The 15,101-nt window shown below is 35.3% G+C and overlaps 1 protein-coding gene across 1 annotated transcript in view; it reads left to right on the top strand.

Annotated features, from left to right (window-relative positions):
• LOC103893361 (adhesion G protein-coupled receptor B3-like) overlaps positions 1 to 15,101 on the top strand; it is a 201,170-nt gene that overhangs the window by 175,436 nt on the left and 10,633 nt on the right. The window contains exon 3 of the mRNA XM_009272455.2: positions 11,388 to 11,498. Coding sequence (XP_009270730.1) covers positions 11,388 to 11,498 — 111 coding nt within the window. The remainder of the gene's footprint in view (positions 1 to 11,387; positions 11,499 to 15,101) is intronic.

Raw genomic sequence — 15,101 nt, 5'->3', positions numbered from 1 at the left:
AAACATTGGACCAGGCTGCCCAGGGAAGTGGTGGAGTCCCCATCCCTGGAAGTATTTAAAAGACGAGTAGATGAGGCACTTAGGGACATGGTTTAGTGGGTGGTGGTGTTGGGTCAACGGTTGGACTCGATGATCTTAGAGGTCTTTTCCAACCTCAATGATTCTATGATTCTATGATTCTAAATAATACACGCTGCATAATTTTTGTGGTCAACATAGGTCAACATAAGCAGTGTTTTTTTTCTGAATTTTCTGAATTTATAATCTCTTCTGCCTTATTCAGTTTTTTTTAATTTAACTGTTAACCACTTAACTGAATGTGAAATATGTTTAATCTGTTCATTGTGATAGTAGAGTTGGGGCCATGGTAGTCTAAGTACATAAGCAAGGCAAGGTTTGTAAGTGGCAGTAATGAAACTCCTAGGAGCTTTGAAGTTTGATGCTTCTACTTCAGAGCTGAAAGCTTGTGTGCCCAAAATCTGCCTATTTTGCCCCAATACTTTAGCTGTTCTAAAAAAATGCATTATTTCCACCCACACACACTTCCTCAATTCCTTAGTACTCACTGTTCTTTATTTTCAGCTTACAATGCATATTGGCTCACAGTGACTAGACATACTGCTTTTATAGTTCTGATTCTGATTCCTGATTGGACACTCAGAATATATACTATTAAGTCTCTAGTGAGCATAATTTAATTTATTGATTCAGAATTTGCTTACCATAAATATTCCATTATACATGCTTACAGTAGGCTGTATTTGAGAACACTTCTTTCAGGTAACTAAATCATTAGAATATTTTCAGAGAGCCAACACACAAGAGGCAAAAACATAATTTGAAGCAAATTCAATTTTTTGTTTGAAAATATCTTTGCATAAAAGATATTTTTGTAGCTATTTCACTGAGCTTCCTAGTGAGCCCATTCTTTCCCAGCCCTTTCTAGACAGCAGAGTAGAGGCAATGGGAGAGATTTATAGGATATCTGTGGGTAGATGTGCAAGTAGCTCTGGAGAGAATTCAAAAAAGGTTCATAGTTAGGAGCAGCATGATGAGATTCCAGTCTTAAGCCTCTCTTAGAGAGACATGATACACATCCCAGTTGTAGGTCTCCAGCTGTTAAGAGAAAGTCTGTTTGCACTAAGTAGAACACTGCTAACTGCAGACTTCTCCATGAAAGAGGTACTAGTTTATCTATGTCCATAAGCAATAGGTCATTCTGAGAATGCATTTACATAAGTTACAGTCAGAGTTCCCAGCTTAATGGGTATCGCAAACTGTAGTTCTAAGTCCAGAGCTAAACATCTTCACTGAAAAAATCCCTGCTTGCAATCTCCAGACATTCATATATGTTGACTATTGGCATCATTTCTTCAAATGATGGACCATGATGAGCTAAGACAGATTTTAGGTAACCACATTGCATATTATGCTGACAAGCTGAAAGAGTTACATGAGATGTATCTTGCGCAGCCATCAGGGAATAGATGTTTTTTAATGATCCTTATTATTGACATCTGTAGGGGAAACAGCCACTATTCTCCATAGGGTACACTTCCATTAATCATTCTGCAGGTCAAAAGGTATAGACAGTTGCAGTAATATTTGCGGGAGATGCATGAGAATTTTAAGAGAAATGATTCAAGTGTCTGACATCATGTAGGGATGTAGAAACAATGAGGATACTAAAATCAGTTACTTTGATGCTTATTGATGAAAGACAGGCATGCCCTTCCACCTCTGAGGATGATACCACTTCAGTAGTGTCATCCCCATCGTTCTCCCTAATATGAGTATCAATGTCATGTTGACTAGATTGTGTTTTATATTGCTTTCTAAGTTAATCAGAGAACTGGACTGGGAGGCACTTTGCCATGATTGAGTAGAAATCTGTCACAACTACAGAACAGCATTTTTAAAAGTTTAAAAAAATATGTACATTGCAAAGAAAACAAGTATACTGATGGCTCTCGGAGTAATCTGTGTAGTTTGTAGACCTGTAGAGCATCATTATCATAGTCTCACTAATTCTAATGGATTCATTTTCTCAATTCAGTAAAGTACTGTTGTTCCTGTGTTAAGTATAGTACATTATGATCAGATAGATTATGTCCATCAAATATGTCTGCTTTTAGGTCAATTTTTATGCTATAATTTTTTATATGTTGGCATTAGGTATTCGATCTGGTGTTAAGGAGGAGAGAAATCTTGCGCCTCTGCTATTCTTTAATGCAGGCTTCAGGGTGAACTTCCCGAAAAGGTGATTGATAGACTGTGCATTGCTTAGGTCAGATCTGCAGTTGAACAGTTCATTTGCTTTTATAGAGGCATTGCATGAGCAACACCTGTCAAATAAGCCAACCATGTGGTCCTCTCTGACACTATGGGCCATAGAGGTAGGAAGGATGTGTTAGCAGATGAGCTCAAATATTTTTTCTAAGTGTGGATTTTGCAATAAGAGTGAAGAAGAACACTGCTTTTTAGCCTCAGTGTGATACCTGGGTCCTTAAAACCATTAAATGAATTGCTGAGTCTGACCCTGAAATGAGAATCTCAGAGACCTAGGAAAGTGTGCTTTTACTAAATACAGTGAAAACATCTAATGGATTTTCAAGTCCTGAAAGATCTAGGTCCAAGTGATTTTCATTGATAGTTTTCAGGTAAATCTCTTATGTGCTTTCCTACTTAAAATCCCATGCATGTATTTCAAAAGGAAGGATTTTGTTATTGTGAAAAACTGTTCTGAAGTTTAAATTTCGAATCACCGATTTTCCTTTCATTTGTGTCATGTTTTCCCATTAAGGTAATTCTGTTGACTAGAGAAGAGTTATTTATGGGTCATATTTGTTAAGGCCACAGGTGTCACCATAAGAGTTCAGACCTTTTAAGAGGTTCCAGGTCCATTCTGGAAACCATTGCAATGCTCTACCTGTCAGGGGGCTGTGCCATACACGCATCTCCCAGGTTGAACTGGGTGGAATAATATGTTTGAAATTGCATGCATGTGATTGTTAACCTGCCAGTGACAGTTAGCAAAGGCTACGTATCCTTGTGAACAGGTTGTATAAACCTCTTAGCTCAGAGTAGATCTATGGTTTTGGAAAAGACCTTCTAGACCACGTCCTCAGATGACAGAATTTGGCCTGGCTGGGTGGAACCAGGCCAGCTTACAGTGGCCAAGGCTCTCGTCCTTCTCTTCTCTTCTCTTCTCTTCTCTTCTCTTCTCTTCTCTTCTCTTCTCTTCTCTTCTCTTCTCTTCTCTTCTCTTCTCTTCTCTTCTCTTCTCTTCTCTTCTCTTCTCTTCTCTTCTCTTCTCTTCTCTCTTATATACATAAAATTTAGCAGCTACCCATGATGTCTGTACATGAACAGCCAGCTTTGTGGTACTACAAATGATAAAAAAGTAATGTGCCAAATTCACATCCAGTGACACTTCCTCCATTTTTTATTATTCTTTTGTAAAAACAATTTAGGAGACTTACTTAAACGAGGACAAGAAAATGCTCTTAAAAAACCATGCAATATCATTTAGCTTCACCTAGAAGCTTTACCATTCTAAAAAACCCCTCACATTCAGTTTAACTGTGCTTAGTGAGTAGAGTTTGCAGTAACTATTATTTAAAACATTGATTCTTATTCCTTCTCTTCATACAGCTTCAGAATCTTTCACATGCTGTAAACTTCCCTGTCATAAATTCATAGACAATTCATCTCAAATTTTAATGAAGGCTGCTATCATTTAGAAAAGATTAGGCAACCATCTGCAGGAATGTCTGCAGTAAATAGTTTCAGGGCAAGGAAATAGTCTAGATGTTCTTGTGAATCCTGCTTTCTACAATTAGCTTTACTTACTTTTCAGTGTTTCTAGAACAGAAAGGACAGAGAATGAAGTTACTGAATTCAAGAATAGCTTAGAAAATTAGTTTATCGGCAGTCATCTTCTCTTGAGTTGTAAATGTATAGAGCAATAAAGAGGCACATACTAGACTGTGTGTGATATCTAGGTAGCTTGCTGCAGTGTTCAGTAAAAATAGATTGTTTATATAAAAATGTTACCATTCTGAAATAACTACTGCAATGACTAACCATATCAATAATTCAATTAATTAAATATATGACAAAAACAAAATACTTAATGCAGAAGTAAAATAGTATGAAATGCAAAAAAGCAATGAAGATACCAAAGTATTATTATTATACTATGATTTAAATGAATAAGTTATTATAGTAGAAATATTAAAATTATGAGAATATTACAAAAGAATGCATTTAAGGTCTTTCATTAAAAAAGCAAAAATAAAAAAAGGTAATCCCTTGTGTTTTCATTCTTTAATGTGTTATTACATCCATTAATTTCTTGAGAGAACAATGGGGAATATGAGAGAATAATATACTGCTGAATTTAGAGGATTCTAACGTTAAACTTGATAATGTAAATTTCCTTTATCAGTTTTATTATTTTTATTTGAATACAAACATTTTGGGATGAATTGTTAGGGAAATATTTGAAAAGGAAAAATGTGAACTACAGAGCATCTTCTGCATACTGGCCATGATAATTATAAAGTATGTCAGATTTAGTAAAGATATAAATGAGTAAAGCTGCAGTTCAGGCTTTCATTCACTCCTTTTCCTCTTTGCTTAGTTATAATTCTGTAAAGCACATGTGAAAACACACTACCTGCTGTAGTGACATTTTACATTCATTTTGAACAGGTATGAGTCACTCAGTTTCTCCTGTCCAGGTGTAAGATGATGAGCAGTTGGGCCCAGGAAGGCAAGTAATAGAGCTTGCACAGTTTCAACATTCTGTGCACATGCAAAGTGAATAAATATTACATCTTTATGATATTCTTCACTGACCAAATCCATAGCCAGGAATAAACAGGTTCAGATCCCACCGAAGCTAATGGCTGGCCAAGGGAGTGACTGCAGAGATGCACAGAGAGACGGCAGATTGCATTGCCATGAGAAAGTCTAGCTCATCAGGATTTGTGCTATAATTTATATTTTAATTCAGTAATATTTCATTTCTTATGTCATTAAAAATCTCCTAGGAGCATATGGGTCTCCCTAGAGGCAAACACAAACTAATTACCTATGTACAATATGTTGACTGTTTAGAATAAGTAATTATTTTCCCTAATTTTTTGAAAGAGGAAAGACTGCATACGTATATGTATTAGTATATCTCTGTGTAAGAGAGAAAGGAAATCTTGTATCTAATTTCCTACAAATGTTAACCTTTTTCTTTTACTTGATAAAATGCAAGAGTGTATTATAATAAAAAAAGACTTTGTTAGTACAAATACTATTGCCTTTCATATTTCCACTACTATTAAAATCCTGTGTTTTCACATGAGTAATAGGATATCTTTCTCACTGTGTTCATGAATACAGCTCAGTTCAGATCTTACTTCACTCTAGTGAAAGAAATTATTCCATTCAGTTTGAAACTGGTCAAAGCTCTTCTATACAGTTTCGGAGAGCCAAAAGAGGACTTTTTATGGGACCATGATCTACATAGGAAGTAGGCAAAGACTGTTTTAAGAACGTTTTCCACATTTGCTAAGAAGAGGTTCCCATGGAAATCTAATTCAGCTAATAGCTATGTTACCATTTTGGCAACTTGCCTGCCTGGTGAGGAAGTATCATTTTAAGGGGTTCCCATAGAAAGCCATAGCTTAAATCTGTACTGCAGAGTGACGATATTCACTGATGCCCTGAAGCTCTGTGTCCTGTCAATGCAGCATTTGAGAACAGGTGCTTCCTTGTGGGGCCTGGGTGCCCTGCTACAGTGAAGCAGGGCTGGAGACAGGGGGAGGGGTGCTCCTGGGATTTTATTCTCTTTTGTCACGGGTTTACTGTAAGGGAAAAACAACTGCAGTTCATGTTTTGTTTGGTTTGTTGGTTTTGGTTTTGTTTTTTTTTTTTTTTTTAACTCCAGCCCTACAAAAGAAGAACTACAAAAAAAAGCAAACAAAACTTCCTCAGTCCTTTGAATGTAATGAAAAGTATTTTTTTTTATAGGGGAGGTAATTTTATAATGAAAAAGAAACAGAAAGTCCCGGCTTCTCAATTCAATGCAAAGTTGTTCTAAGTCAACACACATTCTGCCATCTAGTGACCAGAAGAAATTGTACTGACCAGCTGCAAGTGTGATGAGAAACCCCAAGTACTGCTACTACTGCATATTGCAGTAGTATGTTTGTGGGAGAAACTGTAGAATGGGCTACGAAGACATTAAATGTGCAGGAAACTTTTTCAAGCTCCTGGAAGTCTGCAATTAATCAGATCTATTGAAATCAGTTAATAGTTCTGTCCAAAAATTAATTGAAACAAACTGGTTCTTTATATATTTCTATAACCCTCTTCTTTCTTCCTTTCCCCCTCTGCACCCCCTCCTTCCCCTTCACCTGGGACTTACATCAGCTTTTTGCATAATTTCTGGGGAAAACGTTTGTGTGTTGGCGCAGAAAGGATGCCATGCTACTGCACGTGAGACAGTTCGCATTAATGCACATTCTGGCTGCAAGGCCTTTAATATTCATTCTGTAGTCAAGAGTAATTGAAAACACTCATTTGACTATTTACAGTTCAGGAGTGGGTAGGATAGTATGAAGTACACTGCTGGAGTGCTATGGGTAAGAGAAGAAAATGACAGTCACTTTGGGGAATCGATTGCCTCTTCTTCCTTTTAAGGTTCTGATCAGCCTGCAGGGAGCTGCTCACCATCTCACCTTCCAAGCGGTTCAGTACAAGCTGAGGATGCTCAGCAACTCTCAGACGTTGCTTTACATTTTACATGCCCTGAAGGGGTAACCCTAAAGGTCTCAGAATCACTTTTTTTTAGTTCAACAGTTCATTCATGCTGTCGTCACCAACTACAATGCTGAAAAAGTCTTTTTTTATTAATGCCAGTGTGTTCCATGCCATTAATAGCACAGTTCATACTAGATGTTACACCTATAACCAGATCCATACGTTTACACTGTGAAGTTCCCATGAAATGTGACGTAAAAATAACCATAAGAGCCAAACCAACAGGGTTTATAATGTCATCTCATGACTAGGATATATATGTAACAGGCTTACAAATATTATTAAACAGCCTAGGCATAAAATCTGTTTGACATGTACCTTAATTTTAATGATTATCCACTTGTCAAAGAGCAAAGACTAGCCATTGGTGAGTAGAACCTTGCAAAGCCGGTGTTTTTCTTTTGTACTGCTCAATCTTCCTACTTTGCGTTTTTATACTGTTAACAGATGTTTTTTCTTCTTTGTTCCTACAGAGAGCTCATGGCACCTCTCTTCTCTCCTAAAAACGTACACCTACATTGGCCGCAAGATTTTAGCTTCTCCTTTAAAAACTAAAAAGGTTACTCAATAGGAATAAAAATTCCCATAACATAACATAAAAATAAAGGTAAAGCCAATGGGACTACAGATAAGAGTTGTTGTAAATAATACTCAACTGTAAACTTTGGAATTTCAGAAATCATTGTTATTTTTTTTTTCACTCCTAGAAGGCATGGAACTATATTACATGCTTCAGAGTTATATGTAAAATGAAATGATAAACCACATCCATATTAAGACATATGCATTGCTAAAATACTTTCAAGAATTGATCCATTGTGTACAGCTGAGGAGAGAAAGAATACGCATCCTATTGCAGGAAACTATTGTACTTCCATAGCCACCAAAGGAACTCTGACAGCAGGATAAATTCTTTTATCAGATAACTAAACCTCAGATTTTCTACCACAAATGCTTGGAATATGTTGTCATTTGTTGTAAGTCATGGTCTGGTTAAGATGATCCATTCAAGGTTACCCATAATGTATTGTTATTTACATTTTGAGGTATTTCTTTATGAGTTTTATTCTCATGCAGGTAGATTATAATATTAACTATGTAGTCAAAAGTCTTAAAACCTTTTCATGTCTTCAGGCCTAGCTTAGAGTCACATTGGCGGTTTCTGGATCAGGCCATGTACCTGTCTGCTGCTGAAAAGATTCATTGTCCCTCTTTATTTAATGAAATAATCTGATCAATATCAATGTTTGAGGTAAAAGCAGAGAAGGACTGTTCAGTTTCACCCAAGGGAAAATTAGGACAGGCATCAACAAAAAATTCCGTTCAGAAGCTGATGTCTGCAAAAATACCTTCTTCTGGGTTAGAAAACTTGTTTTCAGCAGCAAGAACTAGGTAAGAAGAGTGAGAATGAGAAAAAATTCCTTTACTCAGAATCTCAATTCAAACATCCAATATCATATCCCAGACATCAGGTCTTGAATCGCGCTGGCCTGAACTTGCAGGACACCTCCATGCCAGATACTGTCTAGAGTAAGACGGTCCCTATCACCTTTCCCACACAAACAGGTCCTTGAAATTACTGTGCCATTTAGACATACTTTAGGCTGACTTGGGTTAGAATGCTTTCCCAGCCCAGAAAGCATTTAAATACTTCTCCTCCGTGAAGTACTGAGGGAAAACAAATGCGTAACCGGTTCATCTTCTACATTTGTTATTTATCTAGGATCTGAAAATTAAGGAAAGTTTTATTCTATTTAGTATTTATTGTAAACTACGGCAGTCAGTTAAGTAAGATATTTTATTATAAAATGCTTCATAAAAAATACATTACTGTTGATCTTAGATTAAACAATTTTGAGAGCACTGTTTGTACTTATATGCAGAAACTGGACACTTCTGATCCCATTACGAAAATGTACTTGACCTTTATTTTTCTTTTCTTATGAGGCATGAATTTTAATAAGGCCTTAAAGTCCTCACTCATGCCAGTACACTGCATTTCCTGTTACCGCTTTTGTTCTCATGCGGCATTTGGTTAAACACTTCAGCTGAATATGAAAATGAGAGCACTGCATAAGTCTGGTTCCATTTTTTGACAAAACTTATAAAGAAATATTTTTAACTTTGTTATGAAACATTTATCTTTAATATATATTTATATATTTACTATATAAATGCTTAATACATCAAAGGGAGATTAATTGAAAAGTGCACCTCAAAGACCATCAGCAATAGTTGAAGTGAACTGAACATGTAAATTAAAAATACGTTGTTGCTACGTGGAAAAACAAAGAAGTTGAGGCATGATTAGATCCTGCATCAACAACTTGTGTTTTATTTTGCTTGGTGATATTCGTGAGTAACCCCATTGTTGTGAATGGAGCTACACTGGGTATAAACCACAACCCTGAAAACTGATCTCCCAGACTTTCCTTTGCCTCTTCACCAGAGGTGTCTGTCCTGCGGGACGCTGCACGTGCCTGCGCCCAGCATGGGATGCTGCGGGACTGGGACCGGAGCATTCACCACCTCCCTGTATGCCTCTGGAAAGTCTTCCTCTAGCAAAGGTCTCCCATTATTGCACTCTGTTTGTAACTTAAAAAATAGAATTAAATCTCCTGCAAGAATGGTGCCATATCCTCTAAATTGCCTGACAAGCAGGCAGCGCACAGGCAGCAAACTCAGAGCAAACAGGCCTTGCTTTCACAGCCTCTTCAAGGGAAAACCTATGTAAATTCTCTTGTCCTGCACCATGTTTTTAATTACAGTTTAAATGGTCATCTGTGTTACACCTTGTAAAATTGTGAAAGTATCATTCTAATCTTAATTTGCATTAGAATATTGATTGTAAAACTTTATTTATAGTAAGAGATTTCCCACAGAATAAAAACCTGTCTTAAATCAGAGGAGCTGTAGAAGAGGTGTATTTTGTAAAATTATATTCATAAAATTTTATAACACACATATGTATGTATACACATACATATATGTATATATATTATATATATGTGTATATATAATTTAATTATCTTTTATATGTATTTCTGGGATGTATTAAAAATGTTGTGTTTTTAATTCTCAAAATATATTTTATTAATTAGATTTTCAAATATTCTCTTTAGAATGCAAACTGCATTGCTGTTCTCAAATGAATAATTAAATTTGTATTTTAAGTGGTGCCATTAATTAATATTTAGAAAAAGAAACACTAATTTGGAGAAATACATTATTTTACTAGAAAGGGAAAAAACCTCTTTCTGCTGATTCACCCCTTAAAAATATATTTGCCTTTTATTATTTCTTTAAATAGAAATTTAAATACATTTACTTTAATGATTTATCAAAACAATGTGTTTGTAAATAATATTAGTAGCATTTGCATCTTATATAATGTTTTGCATCTTTTGAGGCAGGAAGGTAAGTTTTATTATCTTCATAACTTTACAAATTGGGGAGAATTTTGAATTTTGCATTTGCAAGGTAACCTTCCAGCAGAAAGGTATTTTTTAATGTTTACATTCCTAGTGCTTCAGACACCTTCTGCCTCATCAGAAACTTCATGTGGTTGTAGCTGAAGCAGTTTCAATGTTAACCCACGGTTCCCAGCACACGCTTCCTAAATTAGAGTCCCCAGAGAAGCTGAATATTTAGCACCAAGCTGCGGGCAGCTGCGTGTGCCTGGGAGGACCAGAGGGAACTGCTGAAGACGCAGCAGTCCCCCTCTAAGTGCAAAGGACCCTCCACATTTAATCACAGAAAGGAAAAATGGACTCTGAGGTAGAAGGCTAGGAGGTTTGCGCAGGACCAGAGAGGGAAAATGACAGCAGTGAGAGGATAAAAAATGAAGCGCTTTTGTCTCCCACGCTGTGGGCCTTTTTGTCATTGATTTTTACATAGCTTCCCCCATTAAAATCAACGGGGACTTCTTTTTAAATACTGAGGGCAAGATATAACCTATATATATATATAGTTATAACCTCTTTATAACTGAGAGTTTTCAGAAAGGAAACATTTCACAAGCACTTGTTCTGCTGGATTCAGCCTAAAAATTAACCAGTTCATTGGCTAAATTACTATTATTTCGCATCACCACCATTTCCAAAGATGACTCGTTATTTCTGTTGAAGGCTTTGTCAGCCTGAAAGATGAGTGCAGAAATAGAAGTCCTCTGGAGGAGCAGCAGGCTCTGCCATAGAACAGCAATGTCTAACACTGTCACAATCATTTTCTGGTGTGGTTTGCACTGATTCAAAATATAGGAATAAAATGTCTGCATTTGAATAATTGTTTTTGTCCCATGTCATACAGCTGATTTATAGTATGTGTCACTACATTGAATGTTGGTTCATACAACAAAATCATGTTTGAAAATCTGCAGACGCAAATTTAAGTATTTATTAAAAGCTGAGTGTAGCAAAGTTAAGTTGATGTTAACTGCCATAATCACTTGCCTGACTTTTACCAGCAACTTCCAGGTATGTTTAGGAACATATTGCATGAGACAGTATGTGACTTTTGAGAAATGTCTACACACAAGCTTTCATAAACCTTTATTCTGTCTTTAGAATTTGGAATGATGGGAGATCATACAATTAAAAGTCAGCGACCTCGATCTGTTCATGAGAAAAGGGTCCCTCAGGAACAAGCTGATGCTGCTAAATTTATGGCACAAACTGGTAATACATCAGTTACATTTTTCTATTTACTGTTGTTAATTTTAGCAAAACCACTGCATGTTTCCATAATCTTTTGCTGCATATTTGTCAGTTTTCTAAGCTGATACTTTTTTTGAATCATTTATTTTTTTTCCACCAGTTAAAGTCCATAAATAAAGTAGCTGAGAATTAGGTAAATCATACAAAAACATGCACTGTGAATGTGGATACTGAATCGTTTATTGTAAACATGAATTTCTTTATTACTAAAGGCAGTCTTACACATACAAGACACTGGACAGCTTACTTGACATATTGCTTTTTCGAAGAAGATGTTAAGAATATGCTTCAGAATTTCTTTATAAATAGACTGAGGTCTAATCCCAGCTTTAGGCGTTTATCAAATTAATTAATTACTAGGGCGACTTTAATGTGCGTACATTCAGTGCTTACTATCTTTGGCCAAGTACAATGCTCTATTCTCTAGTTTCCAGATTCATAATTGCTAAATGAAATTGGCCATAAGTACTTTTTAATTGGATGTGAAAATTATCTAGCAGTTTTTCATCTAAAACATATTTTCTAATTTTGTTTAGCAACTGCATCTTCTTTAGATAAGGATACCAAAATGATATTACAAACCTAGAGCTGAAGTAATTAAAAAATAAAAAAAAGCCTGTTTACCAACAGTTACCACAGCTGCCTTTGAGGTCAATGATGACGTTTCAGTGCTGAGTTGAATTAAGCTCTCATACAGCAAAACTACTGCCCATTTTGACATCAGTAGTGATCTGTGTATCTGTTGGTAAAATCTAACTCTTTAACGGTTCCCTACACACTCCATTCCAGTAAGTTAGGGTGTTGAAAATCTTGTGCCCCATAATTATTGTATGGATTTGAAACAACTTACCCTGTATTCCATAGTTACTAACCTAGAAAATATGCCTGCATCGGTCATACATAATGCTTCCAGTTTAAAATTCACTTTAGTAAAAGAGCTATAATTGCTTCTAGTTACGTTGCATGTTGACTTCCTTAGTCATAGGGTGCTTTTCTTAACAGATTTGCAGAAATCAATATATTAAGTAATCTAAATACATCTATAGCCAATCAGCGGAGATCTGCTTGGTGAAGAATTTAGAAGGGGAAAAAGTCTGTTTCCCTCCTATTAATCTATAGAACTACTTTTATGGCTAACTCCCAGTTGATACTACTGTAAGCAAATGTAGTGGAAGAAGGGAGCCTAGAACCCTCTTGGTCTCCATGCAGTTTTTGTTTAGGCAAGTAGAACTTATTACTTACATACTTAGCTCAGACTTACAATGTTATTTGCTTACTACATAGAATAACACCTTTGCTTTTACGCTGCTTCTTGAATTCATACAATTACTCCAAAAAATAAGTTAGATGATCTGTTTTATTTCCTCATATAAATCCCTAAAACTTTCATATTATCAGGTAAAACTTGAATTTCATAATTTCTAGTCGTGCATTGCAATGCATCTATTATGGGTGTTAGACAACTGCATTATAAATGCAGCACTTATACCATCACCTTCTGATAGATTGTGTGTGTGGAGTGGGAGATGAACGTTCAAAATTATACAGGCTTGGTTTTCAAGGTCCTGTTCTGAAAGCATGTGAGATTTATCAGCAGAACATATAAATGTACATGCCCAACTTTAAGGAAATCTATATTTTACATAATGTAGGTTAACACATTTTAAGTAATACTGTGCTCTTTTTGGACATACTTACTAATTTTCATCTCTTCTTCATTTTGATTTTCCTTTGTAGTGATCATTGCATATTTTCTTCACCTCTAATGCATTCATTTTCTTGTGATATAATTAATGTGATACCTTCTTAAACTGATTCATAAGGTTTTTTCTAACAAACATGTCTATCTCATTAATTTACCCATGTACTAAGAAGTCTAATAGCCTTTAAGGTAAATGGATGCTGAGTTTATGAGGTTTCTTATAGTTTAAGCCTGTTTAATATTTTATTTTGTGTAATAATAAAACAGATGCAAAAGTGCAACAAAATGTTTGTATGGTTTAAAAAGACAGAAAAACAGGAATAGAGAATTGTCCTGAAAAAGATTTATGAAAAGCATTTAATACTGTTAGAATAGTGGACTTTCTCCACCGAATTTTGCTGGGAATTGAAGAGTTTTAAAATGTGGTGTTATAATATGCATTTTCCTGTTTGTTTGTGAGTGATATGAGGCAGTAAAACATTTTATTTAAAAAAAAAAATTGAATAATTTATTGTCCTATATTTGTCATTTTATGTGTTTGGACTGATCCTTCCCTTAGGTGTTATGGGATTTAGAGAGTATAATACAGGTAAGTGTTACACAGATCAATGAGGCCTTCCGTACAGTAAGTTATGTTTCCTCTTACATGTCAAGCAGCAGGGGAGAATGACGGCTTGGTAGCTTGCCAATAATTAATTTGAGATTGTAGGTTTAACACGGTCAATACAAAAATCTAAGAGTTCTCAAGTAACCGAAAACTAGAAGTGAAATAAAAAGTAGCCCTTTTGAAATTTTCATTTCAGAAAAGAAAAAAATGGAAAAGAGATAAAGAAAACAATGGAAGATTTATTTGCAGATTATGTAGGCAATCTAGGTTTATTCTAGAAAATAAAGAAGTCTATTTGCTTATATTAAAAATGGTTAACTATGGTATGATATGTCTGCAAAGATCTTTCCCTTCTTTAAAATATTTTAAAATAAGTAATAATCATACTGACAGCAGTACAAAATACTCTGAAAAGTTAAAAATTACCAAAAAAACATAATGCATTGTGCAAAAGGAAGTGGAGTAGCTGGTGAGATAAATTTGTTCTTTATTTTCTGTTTTCACTCTTTTTGCACATAACATCTTGTTAGTGTGGAGGATCTTGCTCCAGCAAAGATTTCAGCCTTTACCTACATTGAAATATATTGCTAGAGTCTTTGTGAATTGACAATACAAATATGCTCAGGACTTTTATTAATTAATATTAATTTCAAAATTCACTTAATACAATCACACTTCTTAGTATCATGTTGCTGCTATTATTCATTATATTCCAAGGCTTAAAAGCAACTTTTTATCACTTTAAGCTTTCCAACATTTTAAATTTTTAATACTTCATTTCTGTATTTTGTTAGCTATGCACCATCACCATGCCTGTGTTGGATAATGGATAATTTACACTGAGTATATATGACTGTTTTACATAATGAGGAACATCTGGAGAAACATAGCTCTGACTTTTTCTGCTGTTTGACCTTTCATCTAAACAATTTTAACAAAAGCAAAGACAAGCTTCAAACATGTAGGAAAAGACAAAAAAAAATTAGACTAGAAACCCATAGTCATACAAGTATTTTTACCATTTACATAGAGTTTATAGTACACGTATAATTTACTGTCTACCTATATAGTAGCTTGTCATGGTTTAATCTCAGTCGGCAACTGAGCACCACGCAGCCGCTCGCTCACTCCCCCCGACCCGGTGGGATGGGGGAGAGAATTGGAAGAGCACAAGTGAGAAAAACTCATGGGTTGAGATAAAAACAGTTTAATAATTGAAATAAAATGATAATAATAATAATATGATAATAATAAC

The sequence above is a fragment of the Aptenodytes forsteri genome, unplaced genomic scaffold (genome assembly GCF_000699145.1).
Source record: "Aptenodytes forsteri isolate BGI_AS27 unplaced genomic scaffold, ASM69914v1 Scaffold30, whole genome shotgun sequence".
Lineage (NCBI taxonomy): Eukaryota > Metazoa > Chordata > Aves > Sphenisciformes > Spheniscidae > Aptenodytes > Aptenodytes forsteri.
This window is presented reverse-complemented; position numbering and strand designations above follow the sequence as displayed.